General features: G+C 40.1%; 2 protein-coding genes across 3 annotated transcripts; both read left to right on the top strand.

Moving 5' to 3' along the window:
• Nucleotides 1-276: 276 nt before the first annotated feature.
• LOC148296790 (uncharacterized) lies at nt 277-6,466 on the top strand. 2 transcript variants are annotated; one of them, XM_088248731.1, is made up of 6 exons: nt 277-311; nt 461-561; nt 689-792; nt 932-993; nt 1,102-1,175; nt 1,790-6,466. In XM_088248731.1, the coding sequence occupies exon 6, from the start codon at nt 1,931-1,933 to the stop codon at nt 3,929-3,931; it is 2,001 nt and encodes a 666-aa protein (XP_088104857.1). In that variant the 5' UTR covers nt 277-311; nt 461-561; nt 689-792; nt 932-993; nt 1,102-1,175; nt 1,790-1,930; the 3' UTR covers nt 3,932-6,466. The 2 variants fall into 2 exon arrangements, with proteins under 2 accessions (XP_088104857.1, XP_088104856.1); XM_088248730.1 differs by having other exon boundaries at nt 461-583.
• Nucleotides 4,210-5,612, top strand: LOC148296791 (uncharacterized). The gene is made up of 2 exons (XM_088248631.1): nt 4,210-4,867; nt 4,981-5,612. Exons 1-2 carry the CDS (start codon nt 4,210-4,212, stop codon nt 5,610-5,612), a joined length of 1,290 nt encoding a protein of 429 aa, XP_088104757.1.
• Nucleotides 6,467-11,497: the final 5,031 nt, after the last annotated feature.

The following is an 11,497-nucleotide window of genomic DNA, read 5'->3' as shown; positions in this document are numbered from 1 at the left end:
ATATATATATATAGAGAGAGAGAGAGAGAGAGAGAGAGAGAGAGAGAGGCTAAATGTTTTTTAATGGATTTTTATCCAAAAAAAAAATATTTATTTATTTAATCCACATGTCATGATGTGATTGGACATGTAGGCTCCACTTATCTTCCACATAAGACACTTAACAGAATTTCTAATGGCAGGGACCATTTGTGATAAAAAGCCCAAACGTTAAGGACTATTAGTGTCACAAAAAAACCTCAAGGACCATTCGTGATAATTTGGTAAACGTCAAGGACCATTTGTGATAAAAAGCCTTCCAAATATAATGGGTATGTTTTTATTTTTCCTTTTATTGTTTTTGGCTCTTAAATTAATTATTTGTTATGTCGTATGTCTCTTTTTTCTTTTTCTGTTTCATAACCTAATTCTTTCCCCGTTACAACATAATGATTTCTAATATTTATGTTTAAATCTCTAGTTGACTGGGTACAGTTGTAGCTGCCAAATTCAATATAGTCTGAGAAATGCGAAATAGTTGAAAGTGGTGTGAATTGTTGTTGAGAAAATGATTCAAGTCAAGTGAGTGACTCTGCTTCTAAAGGTATCATTCTTTTTTCTTTCTCTAAAAAGAATAAAACTCTTTTCTATCACATTTTCTTTTCCTCTGGCATTCAACTCAAGTCAGTTGCTTTTTTCCTTGAGACAGGTGTTGGTGTGGAGAGTTGATTGAAGCTGTATATACATAGCCTACTAATTATAATTAGTACAAGCAACTCCCTAGCCTCTGTTGTTATTTGGCATAATTTGAAGGTGGGTTTTTAATTAGGAGGCTTTGCCCTTTGCCTTTCCACCAGATTGTTTTTTTGTTTTTTTTTGGAGATAAGGCACAGATATTATATTAGGGTACGTTAATTCATGAGAATTACTTTTTCTGTTTTTTGTCTAACAGCTTTATAGGGTTGTTGGTTGCTCGTGTTGTGAAGGTATTCAAAAGCACTCCAATTTCTACAGGTATACATTCCACTCTGTATATTTAAATCTTAAGGAAAAAGAGTACACAAATTTATTTCCTCTTTAGGCCTGCAATTATAGAATAACTTTTACGTGTGTGAAATTCAGGCCCGATCAAAGAGATAGACTACCGATCCACTATGACCAACAACAATTTTTAAGGAACCTACAAAGCCTAGCAGGTGTGGAATTTTATATTAATAATGAAAACATTCATTATATATTGTATTTTAATTTGTCAAATTCTGTGTCCAAAGAAAACTAAAAATTTATTTAAATTTTAACATGGGTGTCCAAAGATGGATTTTGGATACAAATGTGAGCTCCCTAACATTTAAAGCACAACAACCCAAGAACCAGCATCCTATTGCTCCACTCTCTTTCCCTTTTTTTGGCTACTGATTTTTGCACTCCGTTTTTGTCCACTTCCCTTTTGTATTTTTAAGTGTAATCCAAGAATCAGCATCCAAGTGAACAAAAGAGGAGTGGAAAAATCAACTCTTTTTATTTTTATTTTTAATTTTTATGTATTTTGTATTTATGTTACAAATCAGATTGCTATGAATTTCTTGTTTTAGAAGATTCTTTCACAAATCTTCTTCTCATCAAAAATGTTCTCTCTCCTCCTTTGTGAGAGCCTCTCTCTCCTTTGTGAGAGTTCCTTTCACCGCTTGCTGGCTGGTGATTAATTTCCAACCCCAACCACTCAATTGATGCTCCCACCTCCCTCTGAACATCACATTCATTGCATCCCTAATACAAATCTCTAACAAATCGTCACTTTCATTACCTCCAGGATACAAATCTATTACAAATCGCCGCTTCAGACCTGCTGCTCTTTAATTTCTTGCTCCTCGAGAAGCAAATCAGGAACATTAAAAGCTGTTATACTTCCTCACCCATCCTCTGATCTGCAGCGCCATTAACAACAGCTTTAATGGCTTGCAACTACCTCGTACCCGCAGACTCATCCCATGGAACTATAAACAAACCTGCTTACATCCCCAACCTTCTCACCAGTCCTCCCCACAAGGAACTGTACCCTCTTATCATTTTTGCCCTCATATACCAGATTTTCAAAAATCATAAACACCTCCACAATATCAAACAGAAACAAACCAGACCACACCACAAGCATCCCAAACACAAAATTTCTTTCAAGGCAGAAACCCAATACACACATTTGCCCCAACCAAAAATGAGTGAATGGAGGAGAGCTGGTCCTGGAAGGCTGGAAAGAGGGAGACCCACCACGGAGGAACTGGTTGAACACCTTGAGGAATCCTTGGGGATCTCAAACTTGGAAGAAGGGCCAAAATTGGTGGGTGCAGTGATTGCCCAGAAACTACCCAACAAAGGGGCTATCAAGAACATCCTAAAAGCTGCATGGAAGAATTATGGGGAGACCAAAATTGCATGGGTCAGGGATAATCTTTTTGCCATAACAGTGACAGACGAAGGAATGGCAAACAAAATCCTTGAAAACGGCCCCTGGTCGGTGATGAAGTGTTGTTTTGCAGTCAAGAGGTGGCCTCCAGCCAAAGCTATTGAAGAGGTGGACATGGACCTGGTGCCCCACTGGGTTCAGATTCGAGGTATTCCACTGAACTTGAGCCATGAAGAAAATATGATCAAGTTAGGAGAGAAGGCTGGGGCTGTTATGGAGTATGAGAACCCAGCGAAACTCAGGGGTTTCCTGCGAGTGCGAGTCGAAGTGGACACAAATCAACCACTTGTTGCTGGTTTCTGGTTACCAAGGCCCGACGGCTCCGAAACATGGGTGGAGTACCAATATGAAAGACTTGCGGACTTTTGCTACAGATGTGGAAGAATTGGACATTGTATGGATGCCTGCAACTTTGAAGTTTCACCAGAAATAGATGCGAAGTATGGAGAATGGACAAGAGCGAGGATAATCAGAGAATTCGTCGACCCAAAGCCACCAACTAAGACACCTTGGGAGAGAAGAAGGGCTGCTACAGTCAGGAGGAGGCCTGGTGGTGATGGAGCGGCGCGTGAAAGCAACGACCAAATTGGGCAAGGTGAGGTGACTCTCGAAAATCACAATGCCCAATCAGATCAAACGGCGTCTGCCACAGGACAGCTGGGGACTGATGGGAGCAGCCATGATGTTGAGCTGTCACACGCAGGGGAAACTGATCTTGAAGAAAGGTACGAGGATCTCCTCGGCACAAGACAAAAGGAGCCTCTGTATCTGACACAGGGCAACCAAAGTCCAAGACAAATCTGTGGAGGAGCAAAGAATCCAATGAATGCTGTGATTTTGTTTCCAAATGATCTAAACACGGCTGCCAATACCTCTGGGACCTGTTTTAGTCAAAACTCAACAGAAAAAAGTCTTGAATGGGCCCATACCCATATGACCAAAGAAAAGCCCTCTGTCACATATTGGTGCAAGCACGGGCCCAATCACGGAGAAGATACGTTGAACCTTGGGCTCTTTGGGCAATCAATCCAGGTGGAACCACATTTCAAAAATCCTTTTGGGCCAGCAATTACTGTACCTCCTACAAGGGTTGTCTCACAAGTCAGCACCATGCTCCATAATCTAGGTTTGAAGCGCCACAATGAATATGGGAGGGGACCCCACGTTGGCTCTCCTGGAAAAAAGCAGAAGAGTACCCATAGGAAAGGAGATACGGAGGAAGGAGGACAGAATCAAAAAGAGAGTGCTGCAGATGTGAAGTCAAAAAGGAGGGTGTATAAGCCAAGGAAAACCAACCATGGCGATTCCAGTACCACTAAAGGCACAACAAGAAGATCTCAAGTGACTTTTGAGGAAGAAAACCTTACGGAAGTGAATATCATCCAAGCGGAGCAGTGGGAACAGGGAGGCAAACGAGTGTCAAGCAATGAGGAGGGTGCTTCGACCCAAGGCGGTGGCGGCTGGCCTACAACAGCCGCAGGGGAGCCATGATATACATCTTGTGGAACTGTCAAGGCCTTGGGTCGGACTTGACAGTTCGTGCTTTGCGGGAGATGATCCGCAAATACCGGCCCACTGTTGTGTTTTTGATGGAGACCAAATCAAAAAACAATAGAATGGAGAAAGTAAGAAGAAGTTGCAATTATCAGCATGGCTTTTGTATTCCTCCCATCGGTACTGCAGGAGGGCTATGCCTATGGTGGGATACGAATATTAACCTCGAGATTTTGAGCTATTCTCAAAATTTCATTGATACAAAAATATCAGATATGACTACTGGCACACAAGGCAGAGCCACCTGGGTTTATGGGACGCCATACAGGGAAGATAAGGAGATCTTTTGGAACAGAATGGAGCTAGAGCTTCAGCCAATGAACCTTCCATGGTTTTGCGGCGGAGACTTCAATGAGATTTTGTGGTCTTTTGAAAAGAGTGGGGGGCAACTTCACCCACCAAATCGTCCGAGATATCTACGTGATTTTATGGAGAAGGTTGAATTGGTGGATCTTGGATATAATGGGTCATGCTTCACATGGCGTGCACGAAGGCAAAATAATCAGTTTATACAAGAAAGGCTTGATAGAGGCCTAGTTAACATTTTGTGGCAAGAGGAATGGCCAAACACAACGGTTACCCATTATCCTGCAATTGGGTCAGACCACAATCCTATCATTGTGGAAACAGATCATCATTTCAGCAGGGGGAAACGAGTTTTTAAATTTGAAGCCCTTTGGGTGGAGGATCGCGAGTCTCATCAAATTATTGATCATGGCTGGAGTACTAATGCCAACGGACAATGGATTGACAAGTGGCAAACTAAGCTTCAAAAGTGTACTGAGTTGCTCACCCAGTGGAGCCGTGAAAAATATACAAATAACAGGAAACGGGTGCAGCTCTACAAGCTGAGCTTCAAGATCAACAAGGAAGGTGGGAGGAGAATTATGAGGAGATCAAAAGGATCACTAGCAATTTAAATGACGCTTGGGCTAGGGAGGAGACATATTGGCACCAGCGATCTCGAGTGAAATGGCTCAATGAAGGTGACAGGAATACAGCTTTTTTTCATCACTCCACCATTGCTCGACGGCGACAGAACCGAATTTTGCGAATCCAAGGGAATAATGGCCAGTGGTACTCCGGGCAAAATGCTACAAGAAGAGTGATTGAGGAACACTTTAAAGGCCTATTCTCAACTGATGGCGTGGAGGATGATTTGGATATCCTATCTTGTGTGGATCCTGTTGTCACAGAGGACACTAACACTGCTCTATTACAGGAAATTTCCTCTCAAGAAATTAAAGATGCAGCAATGCAAATGGGATCTCTTAAGGCCCCGGGGCCGGACGGATATCAAGGGATTTTCTACCATCATTATTGGGACATAATCCATAGGGAGGTTCAAGGCTTTGTGAAGGATTTCTTTGCTGAAAGCTGTAATCCCACTATCCTAAACAGCACCAACATTGTATTAATCCCCAAAGTCCCAAATCCTGAGTCTGTTACTCATTATCGCCCAATTAGCCTATGTAACTATTCCTACAAAATTATCTCTAAGGTTATGGCCAACAGATTGAAACAGTTTCTACCTGAGATTATTTCCCCTGCTCAAAATGCATTTGTCCCAAACCGACAAATACAAGACAATATCCTTCTTGCTCATGAGGCTTTCTGATCGGTTCATAATTGTATATTATTTCTTACCCTTCTAGCTTATGATTTGGTTATGTTTTTGAGTTAAACTTGTGCTTTTAATCCTTTTTGTGTTTGTATTTCAGTTAATTGAGCTTTAGGTAACAATGATGGCTTTGGAGAACATAATTCATGCAATTCAAGCATGTTAAGGCCTAATTTGGATGAATTGATGAAGAGCTTAAAGACAAATTCATTATGGCTACAGCCCCCTGCCAGTCCAGTTCCGTAGGTCATATTGAAAGCTTTGTTTCAGCAACCTACATAGCTCGGATGAGGCCACATTCTTCATGAAAGTTGCTCCAATTGGTGTGTACTATAACATATCCAAAATTCAGCCCCATTGGATAAATCTGGAGTCCGTTACCTAGCAAACACAGAACCATGCTCAGGATGGATCTTATCAGCGCGGAAAATGAGTTAGCAATTTGTTTCGGCCTTAACTTCTTCCTCCGACCTTGGATTGGCCCAAATAACATATGGCTGGAAAGAAGACATTCTGAACTTCAATTTAGAGTGCTTAAAGTCCTAATTTGATTAAGAGAAGCCCAAGTTGTAAGCCCTTGAAGTTGCTGGTCATGCTGACCTCAGCATGTGCTGGTTGGATGCTTGGTCATGGTGAGCTAGGTATGAGCTATCATTTCTGGTTGGAAGCTTGGTCATGGTGACATGAAGATGAGCTAGGGCTGCTGGTGGGATTTAGTGGTGAAGTGCATCAACCAATTCAAGATTTTCTAATACAAGTGCATCACCCATTTCAGATTTTCTAATACAAGTGCATCAACCATTTCAGATTTTATAATTCAAGTGTTGTATGCATTAGTCTTATTGAATTCTGATTTTCACTTCCCCTAGGCCTATAAATAGGGAAGTTCTCTAAGCTTGTAATAACACCCCAAGGGGGGGGAGCTCTCAAACACTTCTCTAGAGCTCCCTTCCCTTCTCTCCCTCAAATTCTCTTAGTTTCCCTTTGTAGTTCTCAATTGTTGTAATAAGATCATTCTATTAAATTTTCTTTGTACTAAATATCAAACACTTTTCCTTTCTCTTCTTCTAATTCTCTAAAGCTTTCAAACACATGTTCTTCCAAAATCCTCAAAGTTCTCAAACATCTCTCTACTTCCCTTCTCTTCCAAAAGTCTCCATGTCTCAAACACTTCACAAACACATTTCTCTTCCTTCCCTAAGTTCTCAAATTCTCCAAGTTCACAAACATCCTCCAAGTTCTCAACCACTCTCTTCCAAATTCTCAAAGTTCCTAAACACTCTCTTCCAAAATCCACAAAGCTCTCAAAACACCTCTCTACTTTCTTCTCCAAATCCTCCAAGTTCTCAAACACTCTCTTCCAAATTCCCCATGTCTTAAACACATTCCCTTCCAAAATCCTCAAAGCTCTCAAACACATGTTCTTCCAAAATTCTCTAAAGTTCCCAAACACTTTCTTCTCCCTCCTCAAAGTTCTCAAACACTTCCTTTCTTCCTCAAAGTTCTCTTAGTTTCCTTAATGTTTTCTTAGTTGTAATTTATTTTTCTTTGTTATGTAAATTCTTTTCTTAAGTTTTCAAGTTGAATTAGTTTCCAAGTTTCAATTATGGTTTTTGTTCTTATTCATTATGCTTATAAGTTAATATGCTAGTTTGAATGATTGATCACCATTTAGGCTTGCATGTTAGCTATCTTGGTTTGAATTAAGAGTATACACCATGCTTTAATTCGAATTGAACTATGAATAGGAAGAGTATGTATGGACATTCGACAACAGGGATTAGATACATACTTGGTTGTTTAAAATGTTCTTCTATGCTTAATGGGTTCCTAATGCTTAATTTTAGGTTAGACAACAAATGATCAAATTAGGGAATTAGGAACACAAGGTTATGACCACACACCATGGCTTAATCATACTTTAGCTAGAATCAATCCATTAATCTAAATTGAACTTGGGAACTTATCTGCTTGAGTTAGTTATTTTCTTTCTTCCTTGTTTTATGTTCTTTGTTTTTGTTTCTATTTTGTGTAGGGAAACTAAATTGGATCATTCAATCACCAATCCCTGTGGAATCGACCTCGCACTTACATATGATATACTACCAACGGTTCGTGCACTTGCGAGTATCACAAGTTGAGGATGCAGCTTAATCCATTTTGGTGGAGCTAAATCTACGCAACAAGTTTTTGGCGCCGTTGCCGGGGATCGGTAACATTGTTTGATTCTATTTGGCTTTCCTACTTTATTTTTTTTGTTCTTAACTGGACAATTTCAAGTTTTAAAGTTAATGACATTAATGGACAAGTTGTGTTTGTAGTCCAACAGAAAAGGACAATTGCCCAACAAGCAAGAGAACTGGGTTTAAGTCCCAGCTTACACAACCCATTGGTGCTTGTTGCTTTGAAGCATGGAATTGGACATGTGTTGATTTTTCCTTTTCATTTTTAGTTTTTTTTTTTTTTATATTTCGTAATCCTTTAATTCTGTTTCAAGTTTTTTGTGTTCGTTTTAGCAATTTATGATAGCTTAATAGAAATGGAGAAAGATGGCAACCTCAATCATAAGAATGGGGAATGTGGAGCAGTGGGAGAAGTCGCGACCTCCAAATGCATCATGCTCGACCTAATCGCTTCAAGGGGGAGTATTCCAATCCTTTCTCTTTAGTTGTTTTGTTATTACTTCAGTAATTTTAATTTTCTATTTCTTTTATTAAAAAAAAATTAAAAAAGATTTTTTATATTAGCTGACTCGTGGTAACTCCAGTGAGCGTCTCCGTCAATACAGTGTCTAGGAGTTCTTTAGGCGACACCTTCGGTGTCTAAGAAGTTTGGGTTTTAAGTGGGACCTTTGTGACCCCTCCAACCTTCCCGGATCCCCTGGCTGTGTTTTCTGAGGCCCTTAACTGGTCATCCATGAGTTGCTTGTATATTTGTGTGTTTTTTTTCAAAAAAAAAAACAAAACAAAACAAAAATTAAAAAATTAAAAAATTAAAAAGTTTAAAAAAAAATTGAAATTTGAGTTTTTATTTAATTTTCCTTGTAAATTGCAATTTGGAACTTCTTTGTTGTTTTTTTTTTCTTTGTGTGGTCAGTTAGTTGTAAATAATAATAAATTAAAAAAAAATCAATTTGGAAGTTCTTTGTTTTCTTTTATGTTCTTTTTTTTTGTTTTGTTAGGTTAGTTTATTTATTTACGTGGTGTGGTTAGTTAGTTTATTTCTGAGTGTTAAAAACACATTTTTATTTCATTTCAAACATTACAAACAAAGAAAAAAAAAAGTAAAACAAAAAAAAAAACAAAGAAAACAAAAAAACAAAAAAAACATTCAAGTAAATTAAAAATAAAAACAACTTCTTCATCTTCATCTTCATCTTCATGGCATGCCTCTATTGTCTCTTACTTGCAGAATCTGCAGCAGCTCCACATGGTCCTCATTTTTTCTCTGCAGTGCTTCCACGTGCTGATTGGCACAGTAGAGCCGCTTCTGCAAGTCCGCCACCATAGCCTTCAAGGAAGTTATTTCCTCGCTCATCGCGGCACACTCCCGTGTTCTCGCCAGCAATCGCATACCCAAATTGGTAGCCGAGACCGCATGGAGAACAGTTAAATTATTGGACTCCTCCACCGCTGCTTTGTCAGACCTCTGTGCCACATGCAGATGATCTGTCGGTGTGAGCTTGCTGCCAATCATGCCTCCAAGCAGCGCTGCTCTGTTCGGCATTGCCTCAGAAAAGTTCGGTATTACCTCAGCAAAGTTTGAGGCCGTACCGTGATGATATGTGGAGTTTGGGAAGACATGGTTTTGAGGAGCCCTTATCTGCGCATTCGGTGGTGCAAGGGACAGTTCAAGGCTAAGATCATCAAGGTGAGTGCATGAGGATGCCATTGTTTTGTTTTTGGATTTTTTGATGTTTTCTCTAAATTTGCAGGAAGAAATGCGGGGTGCTCTTCTACTTCACCGAGATGAGTTTAAATAGACTTATGCAGATGAGGGAGCCGAAAGCACTTCGGATCTCGAGGGTGCTATCCTGTGCTCTTTTCTCTCGGATCCCTTCATTTCTGGCGCAAATTGCGAGCACGTTTTTTTTTTAAAAGGGAGCATGTCTACACTTTCACTTACTTTTGCCTCCCTGTTTTCTGATGTTTGTGTTTTTGCTTTTTCAGTTTTTATTTTATTTTATTTTATTTTATTTTATTTTCAATTATTTTCTTCTTGTTTGACTGGTTTCTTAATAATGTAGTTGGAAGAAGAGACAAAATTAAAGATGCGTCTTGGACACCTGGTGCAAGAATCCCAACTCTTCTTTTAAATTATTGTTTGAATTGCGTGTTTATTTCAGTTTATTTATTTATTTATTTATTTTGTTTTTTATTTAATTAGGTAGTATAATTTAAAACTCATAGGATATTCTTTGAAGGAGCTAAATTTTTGGTAACTCCAATGAGCAACCGCAGTCTATACAGTGTCTAGGAGTTCTTTAAGGCGACACCTTCGGTGTCTAAGAAGTTAGGGTTTTAAGCGGGACCATTGTGACCCCTCCAACCTTCCCGGAACCCCTGGCTGTGTTTTCTGAGGCCCTTAACTGGTCATCCTTAAGTTTTTCTCTTAAAAGAAGAAGCAGTTATTTGTGTATTTACTTAACTAAAAATAAAAAATAAAAATAAAAAAAAATCTTGTTTGGGTCTTCGTGTTTTTGTTTGATTGTCGTTCTTTACATTTAGGGTCAATCGTTTCTTTGAGATAGCTAACGTTTTTATTTCCCAATTAAAGAAAAAAAAAACACACATACACTTTAAAATTAAATAATAAATAAAAACTGAAATCATTTCTTCTTGGCGCTCGGTGTCTCGACCATAGGAGCTTTGAGTTTGGCCCTCTGGCTGTCCTCTTCCGGGGCTTCACGCACAGCCTCTTGGGGCTCATCACTTGAGCTCCCAAAGATCGCAATCTTAGCTTGAGCGTAACTACTCTCGCGATCCGCTTGCTTGCGTTTACCCGGTCGGTCTAGGTCCTCCAGTTGCTTTCTCATGTCGCGAGAGTACAACTCTACCATCTTTGATAGATTTTTATTCTCGTCTCGCAATACTTCTAGCTGGTGCCGATTCACCTCCACAATCCTTGACCTCTCCCTTTTCAAGCTTTTTATAGCACTCTGACAGTCTTCAACCAAACTTCGCTCCGCCGCCAACTGAGCTTTAAGCACCTCTACCTCATGGGACTTCGCAAGTAGGCGATGACCCAAACTTGCGACACATGCTGTACTCTGCACGCTCAGTGCCAGGGCATCACTCGTGACCCGGTTGTCATCCCTTGTCCCGAACACACGTATATCTTTGGGAGTCACTAAATTTCTGCAAACTCCAATGGCAACATCGTTGTCCAGGAGTATTGAGTCATTGACAGTCACAGGCCCCCGTGCGGAGGCAAAGTAGGGCATCCATACTGGTGCTACTGCTTGGCCTCGTGTCTGAGTCGGTGGAGCTAGGTTGAGATCTAACGAAAAGGGGTAGGAAGAAGCCATTTGATTTCTCACTTTTTTTTTCTTTTTCTTGCTTCTTTTCTCTTTTGTGTTTCTGAGTTTGTGTGTTTTTTGTTTTTTGTTTTTTTTTCCCTTCTTTTTCCTTCTTATAGATGAAGTCTTTGACAAACAAACCCTAGCCGTTGCAGCGTCTAAGCGTTTTCTGAATATCCAGCGTTCCTCGAGTCCCACAACCTTCTCACTTTCCAACCGTTTCCAACACATTTGTCACGACTTGCTTTGTCTGAATGGACGCGTTCAGCAAAGTTGTCGCGCCTTTCCATGAGCCCGTAATTTTCGCTTGTGGATCTGCGGCGCCTCTATGCGTCGACACGTGGCTCCTGCTTTCTGCCCGTGA

The sequence above is a fragment of the Prunus avium genome, chromosome 2 (genome assembly GCF_965620075.1).
Source record: "Prunus avium chromosome 2, drPruAviu1.hap1.1, whole genome shotgun sequence".
Lineage (NCBI taxonomy): Eukaryota > Viridiplantae > Streptophyta > Magnoliopsida > Rosales > Rosaceae > Prunus > Prunus avium.
Note: the sequence above shows the minus strand (reverse complement) of the source record. Positions and strands in the feature narration are given on the sequence as shown.

Bases quoted from the DNA above. Each gene is read 5' to 3' on its own strand.
- LOC148296790 (XM_088248731.1), top strand. From the start codon at position 1,931: ATGGCTTGCAACTACCTCGTACCCGCAGACTCATCCCATGGAACTATA.
- LOC148296791 (XM_088248631.1), top strand. From the start codon at position 4,210: ATGACTACTGGCACACAAGGCAGAGCCACCTGGGTTTATGGGACGCCA. The intron at 4,868-4,980 runs GTGGGAGGAGAA...GGCTCAATGAAG, and splicing joins CTTCAAGATCAACAAGGAAG to GTGACAGGAATACAGCTTTT.